The sequence below is a fragment of the Talpa occidentalis genome, unplaced genomic scaffold (genome assembly GCF_014898055.3).
Source record: "Talpa occidentalis isolate TD23 unplaced genomic scaffold, MPIMG_talOcc4v2.1 talOcc4.16, whole genome shotgun sequence".
Classification (NCBI taxonomy): domain Eukaryota; kingdom Metazoa; phylum Chordata; class Mammalia; order Eulipotyphla; family Talpidae; genus Talpa; species Talpa occidentalis.
In genome coordinates, this window is record NW_023601653.1 from 13,094,984 (window position 1) to 13,119,768 (window position 24,785).

At 38.7% G+C, this 24,785-nt stretch overlaps 1 protein-coding gene across 1 annotated transcript in view; it reads right to left on the reverse strand.

Annotated features, from left to right (window-relative positions):
• MYBPC1 (myosin binding protein C1) overlaps nt 1-24,785 on the reverse strand; it is a gene marked incomplete at its 5' end in the record, with an annotated part of 110,310 nt that overhangs the window by 39,873 nt on the left and 45,652 nt on the right. Inside the window, 8 exons of the mRNA XM_054696101.1 lie at nt 551-668; nt 942-1,090; nt 3,190-3,297; nt 4,931-4,966; nt 5,449-5,487; nt 13,169-13,210; nt 14,473-14,514; nt 16,605-16,640. Of these exons, the coding sequence (XP_054552076.1) occupies nt 551-668; nt 942-1,090; nt 3,190-3,297; nt 4,931-4,966; nt 5,449-5,487; nt 13,169-13,210; nt 14,473-14,514; nt 16,605-16,640 (570 nt within the window). The remainder of the gene's footprint in view (nt 1-550; nt 669-941; nt 1,091-3,189; nt 3,298-4,930; nt 4,967-5,448; nt 5,488-13,168; nt 13,211-14,472; nt 14,515-16,604; nt 16,641-24,785) is intronic.

The following is a 24,785-nucleotide window of genomic DNA, read 5'->3' on the forward strand; positions in this document are numbered from 1 at the left end:
GGCTCACTGCAGTGAATGTGCTGTATCACACTTTGGGTTCATCATAAGTTCATGACTTTTGCCACCAAGTCAACTTTCCTTTTGTGTACTTATATGTGTGTACACACACATGTGTACTGCACGCACACACATATGTCCACCTCTACATTTATTTCAATTAAATTTACTCTGGGTGGTATACAGAACATATGGATCAAGAACGTCCATATTTGACATTAGTCCTTATAGGAAAATTTCTTCTTTCCACTGGGGTATCCTTGAGTATCCTGATACCATATTGCCACATCCCCAAACCTGAGTGGGACTACTTGGAGCCAGTGGAACAGATATATTAGATTGAAGCAAAATGATGTCAGCCTTTATCTGAGAAACTGAAGGAATACAGACAGCATAGATGACAGACACTTAGCAACAGAACCCCCCATGTTCTATTTTTAAATTGTCTCATAACAATTTTCAAATATCCAATAGTATTAAATGACATCTTCTTCACCATCTTCTCATACCCCATAAAAAAAATCGCATTATCCAAACAAGAAGCCTGTCTTACCGTGTACTTCAAGATCAAATGAGCAGCTGTCAGACTTATCCTTGTAGCCGACCTCACACCTGTAGTTTCCGGCATAGTTCTCTTTGGCCTTGATGATCTGCATCTCGAATGTGTACACCTGCAGTGAAATGCATTTTGGTACACATGTTAGCACTACCATGGCAGGGGAAAGAGGCCATCACAATACAATTATTTTCCAAACTCTTCAGCACTGTCGCAAAGATGTGTCTGTATCTAGGGATTCCAAAATGATGTTCTCTAAATAACAGGGTGCACAGGCACACCAAAGTGTAGACACTATGAAATGGAACTGCAGAGAATTTTCTGGGACTCAAATTTCTCAAAGTTGAGCTGAAAATAAGCTTGACCCATGTAGAAAGACAGACCATACCCGAGAATGCCTTTCAAAGCTTTCTTTCAGCTGGAGGTGTTTCCCAGCTTTGCTGGCCAGGTCCATCCACTTCCCTTTGAACCATTTGATGGTGGGCTTTCTAAGCAGGTCTTCAGCCTGGACTTTGGCTATAAACGTGATGTTTTCACCTAGGAAAAACACAAGGGATTGAGACTGTGGTTTAAAAATTGCCATTTTTTCCTTCTCTGAGGGAAGAGTTTGCACAGGGTGGCATGGTATAGACTCCGGTAGTGGTGCCTCCAGAATCATGCAGTGAAATAGTCTTTTTAAAAAAAGATTTATTTTTATTTATTTATGGATACAAGAACTGAGGTGTAGGCCAGAGGTGAGGGGTGAGAAGATTCACCAGAGACAGAGTGGGGAGCACAACAGGAAGATCTACTGAAATACACTGCTGAGGGGAGCAGTGGGTGACACAGGAGAGGTCTGCTGTGCCATGTGGGTAGCTCCCTGGCAGGAGGATGGAACTCATGCTGCAGTGGCTGGCGAAAGCTTGATAGTGCTGAGACTTTAACCCCAGTGCCACCAGGGAGGTCTAAGTTGTTTTTCATGAGCACCCTAGAAATCCTTAGGATATTCCAACTTGTTCTTCTTTTGAAGTTTATGGAAGAGAAAAAGAGCAGTGGGGAAATCAGTGGAACTCATTTTTATTAGGAAAAGTGTTTGTGTATGTGTGTGTGTGTGTCTACATGTACGGACTTTTCCCAATCCTTTTCTATTAGGTACCATAGTAGGAAGAATTACAGGAAACTGAGTAAATGAAACTGATCTTTTTGAAGAACATCTGGTTAATGTTTGTATGGACTGGTTGGACCCTTAGGACCTCAAAAGTCTAGACCAACAGTCAGCCCAGCATTGTGTTGTCTTCCAAAAACACAAAGGAAAGAAACCCTTCTGTTTCCTTGCAATGTGCTTCCACATTCTAGACCTGACAGCAGAAATTTTACAATATAGCCAGCTAAGTGCTCATTTGGGTGATATTGGCATGTGTCACAAACTAGTTCTGGTCAAAATTGCTGGGCACTCTGATCCTTCTCTAGCTCACCATTTTCTTCATGGCAGAAAGGATAAACTGTTTTTTTTTGTTTAATTTCTTATTGTCTCCTCCTCCAATTAAGATTCTAAGTTTTAAGTGCTCAGATGTCATAGTCAGTATTCAGCACAATGCCTAAAACAGGAGGTATGTAACTGATGTTTTTTAAATGAATATCTCCAAAGTTGAATCATCTGTTCAGAGTTCTCTAAAAACACTGCTTGTAATTTACTGTGTGTGGTTTGTAATCATTTAATGAATGTGTCATAATGACAACAAACACCAGCTTGAAATTTAAGATATGCTAAACAGGGGCCTCCCCGGTGGCGCAGCGGTTGAGCGCTGGGTTGCGAGGCTGCCCGCTGCCTCTGCGGCGCCGGTTCGATTCCTGGCTGCTCCCCGGCCACCGGAGGAGGGTCCCACATGGCGTGCAGACCTTTCCTGCCGCCCGCTGCTCCCCTCAGCAGTGTACTTTGGTCCTTCTGCCTGCTCTGCTCCCCGCTCTGGCTCTGGTGAATTCTCTCACCCTCCCGCGCTTCTGACTGTACCCAGTGCATGTACAAACAAAACAAACGAACAAATAAATAAATAAAACATGACTCTATAAAAAAAAAAAAAAGATATGCTAAACACTGTACAAAGTCCTTCACAGGTAAATATCTTACTGTTATTATTATTACTATCCCCACTTTATAGATAAGGATAATAATTTGAGCCCAACCTGGCTCCAAAGTCTAGGCACTCAACTACTATATGCTGAAGGTCATTGAAATGTCACCTTTGTAAGTTATAAGAAAGAAGGATTTTGTGTATCCATATGATGGAATATTATTCAGCCTTTAGAAGTCATGCCATAACCTGGAAGGGCCCTGAAAACATTATGCTAAATGAAAGAAGTCAGACATAAAAGGTCATATGAGATTCCATTTATATGAAATGTTCAAAATAAGCCAAGGCATAGAAATAAAGCAGATTAGTGCTTTCAGACGGTTGGAGAGAGGAGAATGTGGTCTAGCTGCTTAATGGGGTACAAAGGGTTTATATTTGGGTTGATGATGTTCTGGAGTTATAGAGAGGTAGTACATGCACAACATGGAGTATACTAATAGCCACTGATTGTTCTCTGTGAAATGGTTGATCTTATGTGACTTTCACTGCCATTTTTTACCATAGGTTTTCATGCTAGACACTCACCAACTTTTACTGTTCCTGATTGAGGTCTTTCCACAAACAGGGTGGGTCCTTGGTTGACATTCTGCTTGTCTTGTCCCTCCCCAGCCGGTGATTCACCAACAGATGATTCTAATGAGCAGAAAGGAGATCAATGGTCATTTCAGGGCCCTCTTCTTCTTAGACAGACTTACCTGGATTTGTGATTCTCATAATGCTGAAATTTTCTTTGTCTAATTAGTTTGGATAAATGTAACATCATTCTTTGCATCATTTCCCCCATAATCATCAGTACAGAGTCACAGATTCCCAGTCTTACAGGGATGTCTTTTCCATGATGGGATAAAGGAGCATTTTTTTAATTCCTAAAAATAACAAAACTTTTTTAGGTAGGTGGTTACTCTTTGTTAGCAGCCACAATGCCTTTGTTTCCTCCATCCTGCCTGTGCCTGCCTAGCAGATAAAGCAAGGTGGGAAGCACAATAAAGCATAACTCTCCATGTTTCCAGGTCACTGACTCTAAGACAACAGAATTGGATGCATCAGTTTGCAGATCCACCTATGAAGGGTCAGACAGCCAAGCCTGGCCTGGTCTTTCTAGATCTCTTGCTGTTATGTGATTAGACATTTCCATTAGGACTATATAAAAGTGGCCATAATTTGACCATTAACAGATCATAACCTGAAGGTACATATTTGAACAAAATAGGAACATCCTGGAAGGGAGGGAAACAGAAAATAGAAAGAAAAATAAGCTCCTAGAGGAAAGATAAGTTGGAGGTGAATTCTATATTGCATTTTCTAGTCTGTGCTTGTCTTGTATGAATCAGTCAACTCCAATGAGGAGGGTAAGGAGAAGACAGTGGATATTCTCTCTGTCTCCAAGAGCTGAAATGTAAAGTCCAGTTTCAGTCACTTAATAATTGAGGGGAAAAATGCACAGGTTGCCAACTCTCTACTTCTTAATGTTTCTTAAAAAGAAGAAAAATGAACATTTAGTTATTTTAGTCCTCATTTATCAGTCATACTTTGTATTTCCATCCTTAGGAGACGAGCATTTTCACAATGATGTTATATAATGTAGTCACACGATCACACAATTTTTTCAAGTTGAGGTTAAAATTTTATGTAGTGTGTGACTGTGTCAGTAATAGTAACAACAGTGGTCATTGGCATTTAGAACACGACAGCAGAAAATTTAATTATTTTGTTTATTTCTACACCTGCAAATAGCTACAAAAGTGCTTGAGCTATAAGAAGCCCATAGTAGGATCCTGGTAGGTTCTTAACACAAGATTGTTGAATGAATAAATGATGTAATACATGAATGAATGAATGAATAAGTAACCTTATAGAATTGTAGCAACAGCTGACAGTGTATTTGTAGGTGTTTTATCAACTATATGTAAAGTTCTATAAAAATGGGAACTGTTATCTAATTTCAGCACTCCCCTCCCCAAATGGAGCTTTACAAGATCTCAATCTCTTGTGTACTTGCTGCTAAAAATAACAGTTACAATAAAAGAGACAAATCTGTGACAGGTAGTTAGTTTCTGAATTTGTGTTTGTATATGTGTGTGTAGCATGCAAAATTAATGGTTTCTCAATACATTAGTTTTCTTGTAAGAGGAAATGTAATGAAAATGTCTATAAAAGCTACAAAAGGAATAAAACAAAGATTAGAATCAATACAGCTTTGAAAAATTACATCATTAGTGATTATATGAGGATAGGATCAGGACGCCTTGCTCCAGGCAGTGCTCACCTGAATCTTTTCTTTCCAGGGCCGGACTACCCACACCTGAAAGGAAAGTGTGATTTGGAAGGGGGTGAACATGGAATGCTGACCTCAACCTTCTTGGTACCCCAAGCCCTGTTTTTCTGGTGATGGGGAGAAATAAACTAAAGGTTGCTTCAGGTAGAAAAATCAGGAGCTCTTCTAGAAAGTATATCTTATTTAAAACACAATAGTAAAACCCAAAATCCAAATATCTAAAGGACAGGGAAAAGTATGTAACAGGAAATGGAAGACAAACATTTTTACCCATAATCTTTATACCAAGATTTACTAATTTTGCTGACTTCAAAAGGAAAGCCTCTTTCAAAAAGACTTTCAAGTGAAACAAAAAATTGCCCTGAAAGTCAATATTCTCCCTCTTGGTCCTGGCACTGGCAGAACCTAGTGCCCTGCCCTGTGCACTGTCTCAACAAGGGACTCTACCTTTTCCTTTACTGTCAATCACAAATAAATTACAATGTGGGAGAGATTGGAATCATCCTAACCTGGAGGCACAGCGTTAGGTGGGGAGGCTTCCTCTTCATCTGAAACAAGAAATAGGAGTAAAAAGTCAAGGAGAAAAGTACCTCATCCCGAGCAGCCTGAGAAAAGAGAAATCTGAAAAGGAAGAGAAGAAATCACAGGAAACACTTTCAATGGATGGGTAAGACTTAGAAGACTTGGTAGCTGAAAGATTAAACTTGAAAAAAATAAATCAAAGGGTGAGTAGAGAAATCCAAATGAAAGTGTAGTTTGAAAAGCAGAACTTAGTGCAAGTGTTTTGTGTAATTGTAGATTAGGAAAGAAATGACTATTCCCCCCCACCCCATAATATATCAGATCTTGATTAAGTCAACAACTTATTGTTAAATAAGTCAACAACAGAAGTGGTTTTCACGTTCTTATTTTGTAACAAAAGCCAAAACAGACATTATTCATATACTGCATTCACCTGAACACACGTAAAAGCATATATTTTTTTGTACTGTTTGAGAACTCTGCTCTGCCTCCCCATACCCCCAAGAAAATCTCATTATTAGGAAACAGTTTACATAAGTAATATAAATCAATTTTTCTTATTTACTAAATTCCACCAATAATTATTTTAGGAATGTTATAAGCATAAGCATTTCCCTAAGAAATGATAATGGCCAGTATGTTGTAATTTTTAAAAATATTCACCCATGCACATTTATAAAGTTCAAAATATGTCTTGTATTTATGTTCAGAGGCACTAAATAGTCCCATTTTCTAAAATGTATGAATTTCAAAGTGTCTTTACAGTTAAGATACTTAAATAGCCATTTGAATGATTGGAACCTTTGCCCCTCCTAAAGCAGAAAGACTAGTGTCAGTGGAAATAATAATAGTGTTGATACTTAAATACTAGAATAAGTGTGGATTTCAAAATGCAAACACCTGACTATATAAAATATAACTGAACGAAAAACAGCAAATGGCTGTTAAATAAAAAGTGCTTTAAAAATGCTGATGAGAAGAGGTAAACTAGCATATTTTTCTGTCATTGTAGTATCATGTGCTCACCTGAAATTTTTTTTTAAATCATCAAAAAAGGATATGTTTTCATACTTTTTATCAAAATAATGAATATAATATAGAGAACCTTAATATTATGTCTTCAGAACCCAATAGGTAATTCACTAGAAACTGGAATTTGGGGTTCTTCAGAGGAAGCATTCTTTGATCAAGGAAGCTTGGGAAATGACTGGCTAAAGAAAGTTAAATGCCAGAAACAAACTAAGTGCAGATCATTGGATAAAGAAAATGTATCTATCTATGTAGTGGAATACTATTAGGTAATGAAAAAGATGAAATCCTGTCATTTACACCATCCATGCATCTGGAAGGTATTAGGCTCAGTGAAATAAGTCAGATGGAGAAAGACAAACTGTAGGATTTCAATAATATGTGATACATAAAGAAACAAAACAAACAAATGAACTAAATAAAACAAAAATAAACTTTTAGACTACAAGACCAAATTAGTAGTTACCAGAAGGGAAGGAAGGAAGGAATGGGTTAATTGGGAAAATTGTGTGGGTTAATTGTGTGGTGAAGGTAGGTTTGACTCTTAGTGGTGGACTTAATATAATACATATAGATGTTGATTTCTAATGGTGCACACCTAAAACATATAATAATATAATGCAGTGTAACATCAATAAAAAGTATTTTTAATTGAAAAAGAACCACAAACAATTGAAAAGAGACCCCCCCCAAAAAAAATAAGTAAATGCTTGTATTTTATTGGATTGTGTATTGGCATTTACTGAAGTATTTGCTGACAGAGGCTGGCACTGGGGGCATCATCTATTAATGATAGAGCAGTTAGAATTTCCCAAATTCAGTTCACTTTTGAATCCTTTTCTCCATTAACATTCCACAAACCTGTACTTCTGCTGAAGTATAGATATTTCTGAGCTATCAGGAGAATTCTATATTTCAAAAGATTGTGGAATACTTAAAATTTGACATAACCAAAAATAACCTTGCAATTTTTCTATATTTTCTCATACATTTAAATAAATATTTAGCATTTTATTCTTGTATCCTATTTGAAGGCTTTTATTTCCTGAGATATGTAAAGAACCTTGATTTAAGTCCTGTAAAAAAATTTTTAAATGAAGTTTTAAAACTCAACCAAATCCTAGGAAGGAAATTTACTATGTAAAATGAGAAACTAGAACCATTTTGTGACAAATAAATACTTCCCTTTATGTAGGTTTTGTGGTTGGTTGCCTGCTAAGTGCACAATGTGTGACAAAATCCTTGAGTTAATTGTTTAGAATGGAAGATGATTTTTTAAAAAAACAGTATTGACATGCTTTCATGAAATTAAAATAAAAAAAATCCATTTCTTAAGCAAAACTTTGCTGGGTGACTAGAATCAATGTGTATTAAATACTAAAGCTGCTTGGGGGAGACATGCACAATTATTTTACACTATTAAGGTATCAAATATTTAAGAGGTGCTTCAGAGTCCATCCTCTAGATGATCCAACATTACTTCCAAATAGCAATTCCTGCTCAATTGGCAGTATTTGTTTCACGGTACATCAATTTTCAAATTTACTGAAGTGCTAGAAAATATAGTTGACAATTGTAAACTGTTTCCCTTCTTTTAAAAAAAGGTGTGTCTGGTATCCCTTTAGATTGGAAATGTAGTTGAGATAGTGGGATCCTGACTGGAAATTCTTAGAAAGTTGGCTAGTTAACTTAGTTGAAATGGGTAAGAATGAAATGTTCAATTGTTCTTATTTACCAGGGGAAATCAGTTTATATGTTCAAAGGGAAATTGAAAATTCAAGTTTGGGGTTTGTCCAAATCAATAATACATATAGAAAGGCATGGGGTCATACAAGAACATTTTCAACAAAACAAAAACCATGACATATGTCATATTTTCTTTTCTTCTTTTTCTTTTTTTTTTTTTACTTAACAGTGACTATATCAACAACAACAACAACAACAGCAACACACACACATACACACACACACACCCCTAGTTTTGGCTCTTTAGAATGTGGTACCCATGGAGACCAAGAGCCACAGAGCTATCTCCCTTAATTCAAAGAAGGGCAATTGACCACAGTCATGGGAAAGAACATTTGATTCTGTAAACAATTGAAGGTCCCAGAGAAAAAGTACTCTACTTTCTCTAGAAAGTAGAGCAAGAATCTGGCCTCATATTACAAGACTGTGACTCTCAGGACTACATGTGAATCTGGAATGTGAGGAAGTAATAGTAGAATATATACTAATAATTCTCCAAACTCTTGAGCATAAAATAACTTTACCTATGTTTGATTTAAATTGACTTCTTAAATTGATATTTTAAGTAATACAAACTTGGGACAGTTGCGAGACTTTAGAAGACCAAAAAGCACAGAAAACTAACATATATGTGATTGTAAACAAACCTCAGTTAAATACTGATGTGATACTTTGTTTGATTTAGACAAATTTATGACTCCCTCAAGCAAGGTAATCAGTTGTAGCAAATATTGGCATAGGTGATCAAAATAACGAAGCAACCACCACCACCACATATGGATGAAATAAGTATAGTGAAAATAAGGTCATCATATTTTGAGGTATTGATTAACTTATATTTCTTCATGAGAAGACAGCTTTCAGAGTTAGATACTTCTGAAATCAGGATTCATCTTTTAATAAATAAATATATTAATGAGTTCTTTCTCCCCCAAATCTATTAAATCAATGTTGTATCCTGAAAAGGTTGTGTTTTGCAAAGTATGGTGATGTTAGTTTTTAACAAAGTTCACTGCAAGGGAGATAAGGCGATTAGAATACAAAGGTAAAGCACAGAGACATTTTAGTAAATTTTTGATGGACACTTATAGCCAAAATTGCACAAAAATATTTCAGCATGTGAATAAAAAGCACCAGGATCATGTTAATGCAGATGAAAAGGGGCCTAAATGAAGAAAAAAAAGATCATATTTTTAAATTTTAAAAAAAGTATCATTTAGGAGAAAGTTCGCTGGAACTTCTGCTGATTCACTTCCTCATCTGCCAACCACATTCATGCCAAAAGGAAGATTCTTCATCTCAAGTTATATGAGATCTTTAAAACACACACAGTTCATTCACTATAGTTTATGTGGCAATGTTAATGTTAATACCTGCAAAAAGAAAATAAGTCTTTACTACCATTGCAATGATTATCAGAAGCAGTTATTTTTCTAGAGGAAAAAAGATGCACTATTGGACTTAGAGATTAAAAAAACATATAAGGGGCCTCCCCCGTGGCGCAGCGGTTGAGCACTGGGTTGCGAAGCTGCCCTCACGGCCTCTACGGCGCCAGATCGATCCCCGGCTGCTCCCCGACCACGGGAGGAGGGTCCCACATGGCGCGCAGACCTCTCCTGCCGCCCGCTGCTCCCCTCAGCAGTGTACTTCGGTCCTTCTGCCTGCTCTGCTCCCCGCTCTGGCCCTGGTGAATTCTCTCACCCTCCCGCGCTTCTGACTGTACCCAGTGCTTGTATAAACAAAACAAACAAATAAATAAATAAACATGCCTCTATTAAAAAAAATCCTTTAAAAAAAAAAAACATATAGGTCATAAACTAATAAGATGCAAAAGTAAAAATTAAATAAATATCTCAGAACCCAGGCACTGAAATGAGTATCGCTATTTGAAACAGTCTGATTCTAATGCTGCTGGCCTATTTGGAACCATCCACAATGAGAACTTCCCATAGGGCCAGTCGTTTACGCCCAGAAGACACCAGTCTTACTATTTTGTGTTCACATATACCATGTTTGTCTAACAAAAAAGGTCTGCTCCATTTGATCACCCACATTACTCTCTACACATGCCCTATTGACCCTTGTCTGCTTCCAAAACTGAAATCCACCATCTTCTGCTGACGGTTGCTCTTCCCACTAAGACTTCTAACATTGGCTCCAGCTAAAGGATAGTTGGAAGGACAAGTCCAGAGGTAAATAAACAAATAATCAAACAAAGAAATAGTAAAAATCCTTCCTGGGAAATCAGTTATTTCCCAGAGAGACGCATAATAAGTGTGGAAAATTGGTAAGATTAACACTACTTATGAACTTGATATTGGAACCAAGCAACATTCTGTGGATCCAAAAAGATCTCCAGAGCATTTCAAAGCTATTGCTGAGCAAGTCAGCTGGTCTGGGAACAGCAGTATGTCTGCATTGCTATAAAGAATGTTCTTAACAGCAACAGTCTTATAACTATTAATTGACTATACTTCCAAGTAAGTGGAAGGACTAATTGAAGTGCTGAAAATACGCTAACATCCAGGCATGATAATTTTTGAAAGATTTAAATGAGTTGGTATCTCAGTAAAAATGGTCTGTTCTTCCAAGGATGAGCATGCTGTGTAACTCCACACCTCCTTCTGAACTTCATTGAATAGGCTGGGATATTCACCCTCCTGTCCAGGAAATGTGTTAAATGGAAACAAAGATATAGAGGTTACCATTGACTATACAATCAGCAGCGAAACCAGTGGAAATTCAATTGTTCATGCCTTCTACAAGTCTTCATCAGACCATGACGTGCCGTTGTCTACCAAACACTGGAAAGAATGAGATGAGGGGATGAGAGAGGTGTTAAGACAAGGTGCCTGACCATTGGATAGCTCACAACCTGTGAGGGAAAGGAGTGAACAGTTAATATGTGATCAGATAGGAAAAAGAGAGATTGAAGGAGAGAGGCAATGGATCCAGGAGAAGCCAAGAGGAGGAAGGGGTGATGTGATCTAGATTGTCAGGAGAAAGCTGCACAGAAGACTTAAACTTGAGTTGAATGGTTGAAAAGCTATTAGATGGACTGAGAGTTGGGTGGGAGGAATAAAGTAGAATATTGCCATTGATGCTAGAGAAAGGTGTATTGCCCCTGTCAATCTTCTGTAAGTCTATACAATGTTTTTTTTTTTCTTTTCTCAGTCAAGGATAAACATATGGTAATGGTTATTATGTCTAAATTTTGCCTATGTATTTTCTTGAAATCAGTCCCTAACAAAAGAGGGTATAGTTGCAGAGGATTATATACTTATAAATAACTTCCATTCACCTGACTTCTTGATTTAGAGATGCCATTTTCTATCCTGAAGTGATTTACTTATAGTTAGGTAGAATGAATATAGCAGGGCAATTTATGTACATGGACATATGACAGCATGTGGCTGTGGCCATGCTTATCTTCTGCAAATGTCAGGGGAAAAAAATGCTACTAATTTCAGAATGCCCTAGTCCTCTAGTTTAACTGTTTTACTGGCTCTCCTTTATGAAAAGGTTTTTTTGTTGATTTGCCCACTGATTGGTTGGTTAGTTGACTTGAATTTGTGGATTAATGGTCAGGCACAGGCTTTGTTTAAACTTTGACAGCTTGCCCTCTGGGATTATATCACCTGCTCTGTTGAGCCTTCCAGCCTGGTCCAAGCACCTTTCCAAATTTGGAAACAGAGGTGGATGCCATCAGCCTTGTAGAGAATAATGTTGCAGTGACTTCAGCCAGGATGTCCAAACATCCTTGAACCCAACTCATGGAAGGAGTTCTAGGAGTTTGCACTGTGCATTCCATAAGCAAATAACCTTCAAACTATGGCCACGTGGTTAGGATTAGTATTCATGTTACTATCCGTGGGAGCCACTGAAGGTCAAGGACAAAGTGAATGTATTAGCATTGTGCGTTCATTTAGGAGAGTGTTAAGTTCGAGTTTGCTGAAGAAATGTGGTCCAGAATACTGAAAGAAAGAAAAAATGTTTTAGTAGTGCATAGGAGAGAGAAATATCATAGGAATTAAGAAAATATGATGCAGTAAAAACAGAGTGATACTTAACATGCTTTTGAGTGGCATCCAGAAAAAAAAAGAGAAATATCCTACCTAGTTAGAAAATAATTGGTTATTCCAAAATTTAAACTATGTTATTGATTACACAAATAAAATATGAACTTTTAAAACTGATGATACAAACATAAAAAGCAGAACCGTCAAAACTACCTCTAGTAAAACTTTCTTCTATGGAGGACTAATGCTCCTTAGCTTATAGGATCCTAGTGGCAAAGAATTTCTCCACAGGGAGAATTAGTATCAGAAAGATTATTCTTTCATGATTTAATAAAAGAATATTGGCCAATATTGAATATTGAATATTGGCTAATACTGGCCAATCAATGAATTTCCAATTCAGTAAGAGCATGATGTTTGCAGGCTGCACTGTCAAACTGTATAAATCATTATATAAATCTACACAAATGCATAGTATTACAGTGAGATGTTAGCTTCAAAATAGCTACTGAAACCTGAAACAGTTCACATGGTAACAGAAACATTCCATTTTATTGAAAAAAATCTGAGTAATCCAGATAATTTTCCAAATTGGTATCATTCAAATAAGACCAGATACCTCTTTCCTTTGCATGCACATTAGAACTTGAAAACTGCAATTAGTTGGCTGACATCTAATTTAAGTACTTGTGATACTTTTATCACCTTTGTTTTCCTTTTAGAAATGTGTGTAATGGAAACTGGTCAAAACACCATTCTCATTGTGCTGATAAGAGGCGAACTAAGAGTTTTCAACCACAGGGATGAAAGATAATGCAGAGAAGTTCCATGGGCCACCATGTCAATCACGACTGACATCTTTCTTCTTCCAATTTTGTTGAATTCAGTCTTACTCTCCCTCCCGCCAACTCACCTTTGCCTTTTCCAGTTCCGGCCTCCTTCTCTTTACTTGGTTCTGTGTGGAAAGTACAAGCACAGTTTTTAAATGTGCCTTCAAGAAAGCATTTTATTGTGTGATAAGCAATGGAGGAGTTGGGAAGGGAGAAAATTAATGACAACAGAACAGATCATAAATGATGGTACATACTCATTTATTACGTTATTATTGTGACTTTTGTAATTGTAATGTAGAATCACATTAAGCTTTTAATAAAAGCAATTAATAAATCTGATCATTTAAAATTATATCTATACATGGAAACATGCAGCCCAGATTGTGTAAGCATATATACTGCACTACACTGGGGCCCAGTTATAGCAGGCTGGAATGGGACTGAGTATAAAATGTGGCCACATCATTTTAGGTGCCAAAAAGGGACTGAAGTTTGAGTCAAGCAGTGGTTCCAATAGTCTGGACTTCAGGTAATATTATGGTATGGAGCAAAGGCATATTATATGTAATTGTACAATGGTTTCAAAGAAAATATTTCACTGCCTATATCAATATTCTGGATGTGGTGAGTGAACTTTTAAAACTGATGATACAAACATAAAAAGCAGAACCGTCAAAACTACCTCTAGTAAAACTTTCTTCTATGGAGGACTAATGCTCCTTAGCTTATAGGATCCTAGTGGCAAAGAATTTCTCCACAGGGAGAATTAGTATCAGAAAGATTATTCTTTCATGATTTAATAAAAGAATATTGGCCAATATTGAATATTGAATATTGGCTAATACTGGCCAATCAATGAATTTCCAATTCAGTAAGAGCATGATGTTTGCAGGCTGCACTGTCAAACTGTATAAATCATTATATAAATCTACACAAATGCATAGTATTACAGTGAGATGTTAGCTTCAAAATAGCTACTGAAACCTGAAACAGTTCACATGGTAACATAGAAACATTCCATTTTATTGAAAAAAATCTGAGTAATCCAGATAATTTTCCAAATTGGTATCATTCAAATAAGACCAGATACCTCTTTCCTTTGCATGCACATTAGAACTTGAAAACTGCAATTAGTTGGCTGACATCTAATTTAAGTACTTGTGATACTTTTATCACCTTTGTTTTCCTTTTAGAAATGTGTGTAATGGAAACTGGTCAAAACACCTTTCTCATTGTGCTAATAAGAGGCGAACTAAGAGTTTTCAACCACAGGGATGAAAGATAATGCAGAGAAGTTCCATGGGCCACCATGTCAATCACGACTGACATCTTTCTTCTTCCAATTTTGTTGAATTCAGTCTTACTCTCCCTCCTGCCAACTCACCTTTGCCTTTTCCAGTTCCGGCCTCCTTCTCTTTACTTGGTTCTGTGTGGAAAGTACAAGCACAGTTTTTAAATGTGCCTTCAAGAAAGCATTTTATTGTGTGATAAGTAATGGAGGAGTTGGGAAGGGAGAAAATTAATGACAACAGAACAGATCATAAATGATGGTACATACTCATTTATTACGTTATTATTGTGACTTTTGTAATTGTAATGTAGAATCACATTAAGCTTTTAATAAAAGCAATTAATAAATCTGATCATTTAAAATTATATCTATACATGGAAACATGCAGCCCAGATTGTGTAAGCATATATACTGCACTACACTGGGGCCCAGTTATAGCAGGCTGGAATGGGACTGAGTATAAAATGTGGCCACATCATTTTAGGTGCCAAAAAGGGACTGAAGTTTGAGTCAAGCAGTGGTTCCAATAGTCTGGACTTCAGGTAATATTATGGTATGGAGCAAAGGCATATAATATGTAATTGTACAATGGTTTCAAAGAAAATATTTCACTGCCTATATCAATATTCTGGATCAGTTGAGACCATGTAGCCTGCTTTTCTTTCTGTTCAGAATCCTATCAGTTTAGATACCTACCTACAAATGACTGTTTCCTGGAATATATTAGAAAGGAATCATCTCAAGCATGAATTCTCTCTTTTCTGACTGATGAGTGGAGATCTGAATCTCAGTTAACTAATTAGGACATTTTTAAGCAAAGTTTGGGAGGAGACTTGTTTTAGCATTAGGTCAGCATTCTGAGTAAATAGGAATATGGCAGAATAAGGAAAACTACAGTTTCCCTGGGGCAGCAACTGACATGAAAAACAGAAAGGAAAACTTAAGTCTTTCATGGCCAGCAGATAGAGTCTCTGTACTCAGTGTTGGCAAGTAGGAAACATACACAGGAAGAAGTTCCTAAGAAGAATATCACACAACTACGATAGTCTCAAGATGTGGTTGAAAGAAAGTTAAACTTGAGGTTGTCCTCTTTGAACTCTTGTGAGGCTGAGCATGTTTCACTCATTTCCACACAAAGCAATACTCCTCTACACTATTAAAGGGTTTGGAGTGTGTGAATCTGGTATTCTTAGCTGAGCAAAGGAGTTCCTGTGAGCAGTTAGATTTTTCAGAATACCCTCTGGAAAAAATTATCTCTAGAAGGAAAGGGCTTCATAAGACCCTTATAGATATTCATGTAAAGAGATCACCCGAAACTGATTCATTCTTCAATTTCTGATTTTACTTAGGTTGATGGGTGAATAGTGACCTCCCACCCCTTGCCTTCATACCACATAGTCCACTCAAGTTACCTGCATTAAATCACATACTGCCTTGTTCTTATAGTACTACCTGATGTTTCAATACAGTAGTTGTATTTTATTTACTTGTTCTCTGGATTGTCTTTTATTTTCTACTTGGTTATAAACAAACTAGATACAGGAAAATGTTTTCTACTTTAGAGTTTCTTACTACATCTGGTACAGGATGTTTGCACCTGGCTCTCAATCAGTATTTGGTAGGTAGGTAGCTCTAAATCCTTCTGAAGGTTTAGGGCAGAATTGTGCACATGGTAAATACTCATGAGTAAATCTTGAATGGATGTCAGTTTCTCATCCTGTTCAAGGAGAAAGAGTGATGAGAGAGGACACTTTGGTGTTTTCATGGGAAAATGCACATAATTTTGGTTGCCTCTGTCTTGGCTGGGCAAGTCAGGAAGAGGCAGGTGATCTTGCAGGGCTGAAGTGAAGCCCACTCCCCACTATTACAAGAAAGATGTCGGCATTGTTTGTTCTCAGCCATGTGTGAAAAGGCAGTACAAATTCTTCACCCCTTTGGAAGCTCAGCCCTCACAGCTGTAAAACACGGGCATAGCAACAACTTTGGCACAAAATGAAGGGTTTTATAAGTATGTGATGTGCATCCAAACCAGATAAACATGAGAGGATTATATTAACACAATGTGTTATTATTATTATTATCATTATTATTAATCTATCACAACTGTTGTCATCCAACTTCTCCATAGGAGTTAGAGTAAATCTTACAGCTTAGTGGAGGCCAAATCATTCTGGGATGGGTGTTCTGTGTTTGCTGCCCAAATGTGAGGCACTGTTTTCACTCACCTTCTGGGGGTGAAGCTGGGGTAGAGACTTCATTTTCTAGAAATGAAAAGAATAATGGAAGGGTTAGTCTCACTTATCATAGAGAAGAAAGCTACTTTCCCCAGTCCTAATCTATGCTCAGTTCCAGGAGTCATCTTATCTCTGCATCCTGAGAAGAGGAATAGAGCAAGAAAGCATGGACCTGTGGCATCAAGAGGACTAGATACACCGTCTTGTGGTGTATGGTGTGAGGTAAGGATCTAAATGGTATTATATAGATTTCCTGGAGAGAACACAGGTAAAATAGGGGTCCAGGTATCCTTACCACTTAGTTATCTCCTCAGGTAGCAGGTGGGGCATTTAAAGGTACTGAGCGTGTTTCCTTTCTTGAAAACTGGACACAATGATACCTATGTCATGTGCATAATATTGCTATGAGGTGGAATCAAGACACAGTAAGTAGCAAGCATATCCCTTAAGCCTAAGATATTCATACACTCATCCAAGATGAGATTGGTGCTCAGTAAATGCTACAGCATTTTCCCCAGAAGACAAGGGATGGTAGCATCTCCAACATCATCCTGCCTTCATGAGAGATCCTTTCTGAATGGTGATGAGAGCAAAGTCCTCTGGCTTTGCAGTGTTTCCTCTTATTTCAAGACAACACACTGTTCACTTGCACATAGAATCAATTCCTCTCACAATGGTTTCTGGAAGCACATAAACTTGCAGTAGATATGCACCTACACTTATCCAAAATGGCTAAGTTCTGGTCATGATATCCAGAATTATACAGCAGTCTGGTGGTGAAATCTGTTAAAGAAACTTCCACTAAAGACTATACTATGTCCGAGTAGTGAAAGGCTACTGACCAAACCTCCTCTGCTGAATCCCTACAGATTCCCAGAACAGGGAGTTAGTGGCATGTGTTCTCCTACTCCAGGGCAGGAAGAGGCAGTTAATGAAAGTGATATCATTTCAAATTATTTTCCAGTTGATTACTAAATAAATAACAAAGAAAGGTTTCTGTATTGTAGGCACATTGTGGTATCACAGAAGCTTTATCTTTGCCAGGATTTAGGATTTCTACCTCTTTCCATGAGTGGTACTTCCCAAGACAACATCTGCCAACAATCCCCATGGACCCCTATTATGTGCATGCCCACTGCCCTGATTTAGTGGAGGCAGACTCGATGAGTCCAGACAAGATGTGAATAGTGTAACAGAAACCAAGAAATCAAGAGAGCTTCCACATCTAACATTTTGTTCTGGGTATAAAGTCCAATTCATTGTTTTCACAAAGCCACTATTTTTATTCAGATGGCTACAGATAAGAACATTATTATTTACTAGTGAGGGAGAAAATACATGTAATTAAAAGAGAAAAAAAACATACAGACTGGCAGAAATAATGAAGCTAAAGTGAAAGCACAAGGACCCTGAGCACTGATAGAAACCCTTGGTTCTTTTGCCACATCATGGAAAGGATCTTCAGTGCAAGCAGAAGACAAATCCAGTCAAAGCATTTTATTTTCAGAGATCTGAGAGCAGAAGTAGAAATCTAATATTGATCTTCTGGCTTTGGGTGAGTTGTTGCACTTTCAGATATCAGAATACTGAAAGCGAGAAATCAGTTTCTTTGACACACTATCTTTTGAATTGGGTCATTGTCACCCCAAATCTGAGGACCTCTTTCTGGCTCTCTCTACAGACCAGTTCCTCTACCCACCAATCTTTCTTCCCCACAGTTGCAGGGTCACTTATGCCAGGATTGTGTCTCCTCGTGCTGCTCTACCTGAGAGGGTCTGTTACCTATTGGGCCTACATCTTCAGGTTAACATTCCAAGTCATTGTTGTGGGCCCTTCCTCCCTCATTTTGTGCCCCCACATGTCTTCTGTTTCCCAGCTGGCTTCACTTTCCATCTTTGGCCCTTTCTGCCACTGGGGTGATCTTCCCTACAGACCTCTTGTTTTTTATCTCTAGATCCCAATTCCCAACTCTGCCTTTTTAGTTGTGTGATCTTGAGCAATTCCTTAATCTCCATCAGCTTTGATTTCCTCATCTGTGAAATAAAAGTAATAAAATGAATAGCCTCTTAAGGGCACTAATCCTCTGTCAAATGTGCAACACCATTCCTGGCACTTATAGATGGAGCTCTGTAGTCACCAGCAGCAACTATTCCCATTATTATTCTTTGGAAATTTTTGTCTTTGACATATCTCTTAAGACTCTCAGATCTGGGCCTCCCTGGTGGCACAGAGATTGAAGTCTCAGTGCTATCAAGCTTTTGCCCACCACTGTGGCATGAGTTCGATCCCTGGCCAGGGAGGTGACCCACATGGTGCAGCAGACCTCTCCTGTCTTGCCCACCACTCCCTCGGCAGTATATTTCAGTGGATCTACCTACTCTGCTCCCCACTCTGTCTCTGGTGAATCCTGTCATCACCCCCCCCAACACTTCTGGCCTGAACCCTGGTTCTCATGTGCATAAATAAATAAATCTTAAAATAAAGACTCTTAGACCTAATGAATCATTTCTGTTCCCCTCCCTTAGCCCCATTTATTCTCTAATTGCTTTTAATAATTTTCCAGTTGTTTTAGCACATTTATGTTCCCCTTCCCCAACTAAATAAAGACAGAGATCTTTAATTCCTGTCTATTTCCCTGGTACCTCATTTTACTGCTAAAGGCATATTAAATGCAGAATGAATTTATAGAAAAGAACTAAGAAGGACTTCTTTGGTGACTGCATGAACTATTAGTTGCTCATGCTTTCTCAGCATCTATGAAAACACAAAGACCCATTTGGAAGGAAAACTAAGATGGTTTAAAATCCTGTTTGGATGTAAGATCAAGGGTAACTCTGATCAAATAAATAGAAGAGAATCATCTTGGACACTGCACCTGTAAATGTGTCCAGAATCTGAGTCTGTAGCTCCAGGATTCTATGTAACAATCCCCAGATAAAACCAAATGAGAATTTAAAGGGCTTAGTTCAACTTCCAACAAATCCACTGGACATCAGTCACTAACAAATGTAGCAGATAATCAGAATTACAGAAACATTATGGGACAGAAATGCTGCTACATTTTCAGGGTAATTACAGGAAGTGGGAGTAGAAAAAATATATGTCTGCCTGGTAGCACCAGAACTTTTTCTTCTTAAAATCATGGAACCCATTACATCAGGCAAGGAACAAATACATAATAAAAACGCATTGGCACCACTGCATACAGGGCTTAGTATATATTAATTCTCATAATCCTTCCAACTCTCTGAAGTTGCTGGTATAGTTATCCCCATTTTGCAGAAGGGGACTGAGGTGCTGCCAGAACCCATCATTCCTTGTGTAGAAGGAGGCTTTGCTCCAGGTCTGCCTGGCTCAGAAGCTGACCCTGGGCACCAGCTATACTTCCCTTAGCCACCGCTCACAGGATGGAGCAGAAGCTACCAGGCCCATTCCAGAGAGATCACTACCATTTCCCCACTGAATCACTGGTCTTGTTGCCAGGGCCCCTCATAAGGTGGTGTGTGCCTTGAATTATTCATCTGTGCATTGGAAACAACAGCAATCTCAAGGGGTGTTGACAGACAAGAATGAGCTCCCCCAGGGCAGGGAACACAGTAAACACTGTTTACTGTTTTCTCTGTTCATCTTAATTCTATTTTGACACACCTGTGAGAATGACACTTGTCTTCCCACACATGTACCTGCTAGAGATTTGTCTCAGTGTTAGGTCTGTGGATTGTGTGATGTTATTATCTGTCTGGAACTGGGGTGGAGGCTGAGAAACATCTTGGCCCCTCACTCTCCTACTATAAATGTTAATAATGATGGACTTTGATGAAAGTGGCATGCATTATAGAGTTTGTGCAAAGAAGATACATTAGCCAATCAGGTAATCCTGGTGGGATATTGCATCATATGAACAAATAAATGCAATAGTTTTCGGGGCATGTGAAACACAGAATAGCTGTCATCCTAAACGTGACAATGGGCAACCCAGAATGGTGAAGGTCAAACAGAATGTGACTTAGACTGAAAATGAACCATTGCAGGTGAGATGCAGGGCTCTAAGCTCTCCCCTGTGCCTTAAAGGAAGGGCTCGTACATCTTTTATTGTAGCCCTTACCTTTGTTTCAGACAGTTGGGTAGCTTTGCCCACCCCTCTAAAATCATTTACACGTTACAAAAATTCATTAAGTGCCTCTATAATAACAATTAATTCACAGCAATTTCAACAATATCTCACTCAATAGGGACACGAGGAAGAAGCACCCTTGCAAGAGGAATTCGCTGAGCTCCGGCTATGAATTTAAGAAGTGTAGGGGGCTGGAAAGGAGGCAAGGACAAATGCCTGTGTTTTAGAAGCTCACAGATAAACAAATGCCCTTTTCTCTCAATTTACTCACCGAAACCAGGTGCTTTTGCTCTCTCAAAACATTGGAGACTCAGCACCTCCACAGCCCTGCCGGTGCTTCTGAAATTGCTGTGCGCCTGAGAATCATATGTGGATTCTGACTCTCGAGTCTGCAGGGGCCGGGGACGGGGTGCCGAGACTCTGCATTTCACACAGTCTCCTGGTTGATGCTGTCCTTTTAATCCCAGAATCAGCTTTGCGAAAAGAGGCTCAGACCATGTCCCAAATGTCAGTGAGTCCTCTCCCATTTCAAGTGTGGCTGTGGATGTTGAAAGGTGTCCAGTAGGTGGGGATTTTTCTTCTCTCTTTGATCACAAGCTTCCTGAGGACAAGGCCTGTCTCCTCCTCCTTTTCAAATTCTGCACAGCAGGTGCTCCATAAATTTAGTTGACTGGCAGGCTCTTCCTACCCACACAAGCCCCTTCTCCTTGCTGCCAAGAAATCAAGCACCGTCCCCTGGCGATTGAAGGGCAGTTTCTTACACGGCTGCCTTACCCACAGGGAACACTATGTCTCCCATTGGTGACCCTCCTGCTGGCCAAATGCTCTGGGGCATCGGCCAGTCCCATCATTTAGACTTCTTCTCATTGTCAACACACATCTTCCGTTTCTTAACAAGGGCAGGAAAGCAATGAGGACAATAGTTTGGGCCCCTGTGGTTCTGATACACTTCTTTCTAAGGAATCCCCCCTTTCAAGATCTAGTCTGGATTTCTCAGCAACTATGTCAACTATGACAACTCTATTGTCAGTTAGTTCAACTTGTAACTATCAGGAGACCCCTGGCCTTAGGGCAGATGGGTATTTCTTGAGATAAGGCCCACAGGTTATACTATGCTTCAAAAACCAAGAGGCAAATTCTTTTTTGTTGGGTCAATAAAGTTGACGCAATTTTGTCTCCCTCTTCCCTCCTTCACCATTGTCCGTACTAGAAAACATACACACAGTGTAGACTAGAGGAGCAGGGACTATAATTTGCTGTTTTTCAACTTGTAAAAAAAAAAAAATGAAAGAAACTAAGATGATCTGAAATGAATAATCCCAAGGAAATATTTTAATGGACCACATATGGATGAACTGGATTCTAAACCAGTCACTAAACCTAGCTCCTTCCTCCTCAGGCAAGGGCGGCTCTTTGATCTTTTCCAATTCACAGATACACATTTTCCCTCTGCAACACTGAAATGCTTCCAAAGGGCTGATCTATTTATGGTGGATTTTTCCTATGACCACCTACTGTAAAAAGCACAGATATGCCACCAGTGGCATACACACAGAGTGCCAGGACATACTAGCCCTGGGGCAGCTGTGAAATATAGTCAGCCCATCTGTGGCCCTTGTGCCGCCATTGAAATACTAGGAAACAGTAACTCCACAAGGGGTTGGGTTTCTCCAATGCTGCCCACTTCTGCCTTCAATCATCAAGAGTTCTATGATCAATAAATTAAAGAGGGAAAGAAATCTCAAGTCTTAAGAGGCATTAACACGCCTCTATGTAGGTATGTGTCTATACCCCAACATGATATAAACATCTCATTTGTGTCCTTACCATGGGCTCAAGGAACACACTGCTAGACTTATTTAAACATATTTATGGTTCGCATGTGCAATTTAATTTAGCTTACTAAAAGCATGCAGAGCAAAATTTGCAGCACATGAATAGGTTATGGAGGCATAGAAAAGGCATGAAGAACATGTATTAACTTGTTATTAATCAGTGGAAGGTCTTTGTGTGTGTGTTTGTGTTTGTGTTTTGTCACGTAAAATCAGTATGTTAAAACCATCCTTTGGTAATCTGGGGTGCAGGAGAAAATTGTATGTTATTCCTAACTATTATTTCCTATTCTCAAAGTTAAATTCTCATTTGCAATAGAATAAATGGCTGTCTTGTATATTGTAGACATCATGGAGAATAAAACTTTATCTAGGCAACTCCACTTTTGGTAAAGTAGCAAGTTATTTTACTTTTTATAATAAGCATATAATAAACACTGTCAAATGTATTCCCTGTTGATAGTGAGGTCTGGCACTGGGTATGTGTTATAGCTCCGACTTACGGAAACTACTGTAATATAAAATGGTTTTTTTTTTAACATTATGATTAAATAGAGAGCTAAATAAAGCAAAAATAAACTTTCAGACTCTACAAGCAATTAGTGGCTACCAGAGGGAAGGGGAAAAGGGGTGGGTAAATCAGGTAAAAGGGGTCGATTGTATGGTGAAGGATGGAATACACCCAATAATTGAGACAAATGGCAATATCAACAAGTATTCCCTTTCCTACTCAGACTTCATTTAAGAAAACAGCCGCTGACTAGCAAATTTAAAGAGCCTCCAAAGAGCAAAATGGATGGTGTCAAGCTCCTTGCACTAGGAGCTCTCAAGAGCTTTAATCCCTGGAGATGGCATCTCACCCCCACCCCCAGATCCAGATGAACCCTGAAAAAGAGACTTTGGGTGGGACTGGCTTTAGAGGCACATTTAAGGACGCACTCACTCCAAGGTGCTAATCCCATACTCGAAGGACCCTGAGAGTGAGGGCTTCCTTAAATGGGGTGCCCAGGCACTCTGAGTGAGTGCTCCTCCAGGGTGTAACCCTATTGCCTCAGAAGAACTCAGCCTGGACTCCACAGCTAACAACAAAGGGAAGAGAAGGGAGAAGCTTCATGTACTGAATGGCAAGCTTAGTAAAAGAAGACAGCAACCTTCTCATCAGGGACGAAAGAGGAACGCTATGAGAAATTAGAGATAAATCCACAGTACAAATCAATATGTGCCCAGTCAACACCAAAATAATTTGGGTTCTCAGGTTACCACATGGCACAGTCACAATCTATAATCTATGACAAAATTAAATTATATCTACTATACTGTGTTTTTATTTTTTATTTTTATTTTTTATTTTTTTAAAGATTTATTTTTATTTATTTATACAAGCACTGGGTACAGTCAGAAGCGTGGGAGGGTGAGAGAATTCACCAGAGCCAGAGTGGTTCGCAGAGCAGGCAGAAGGACCGAAGTACACTGCTGAGGGGAGCAGCGGGCGGCAGGAGAGGTCTGCGCGCCATGTGGGACCCTCCTCCCGTGGCCAGGGAGCAGCCGGGGATCGAACCGGCGCTGCAGAGGCTGCGGGCAGCTTCGCAACCCAGCGCTCAACCGCTGCGCCACCGGGGAGGCCCTACTATACTGTGTTTTTAAAAGCAAGAAACAATATATTGCACTTTAAGGAATGTTTCTATCCTCATTTGGTCAAATTAATAAGGCTCAAGAACAAAATTAACTTCCAGCTATCCAGAGAATCTACTTACTCATAATAACTCAATTGTTTACTGTGACCAAATATTGCCATACGATTTTCTAAGGTTCTGAATATGAATCTAACTATGCATCAATTATGTAAATTTTCAATGATCCCCATTATTCAGTTGGATGGAATTCCTCTGAATTCACAGGATTTCCCTCTCTCCTAGTCAATTTGTACTTACATCTTTCTAATGATACGTGCTTTCAATTCAAGATGTCACTCCACACAGAAAAGGGATTAAAATGTGGTTATTATTACATAGCAACAAATAGCTTCTTGTGGTTAATATGGGCCTGGATGAAAACAAGACCTTTTGCTAAGATCTGATGATTTGGCTCTGTATCCTCATTCTTTCCAAAGTAAGACTCAATTGATGCTGGAGTAGCCTAGTTGGGATCAGTAGTATGGGAAAAGCTTTACTCAAATATAGAGGTTTAAAATGTTTGCACTTCCAAAAGAAAAATTATTGCACAGTA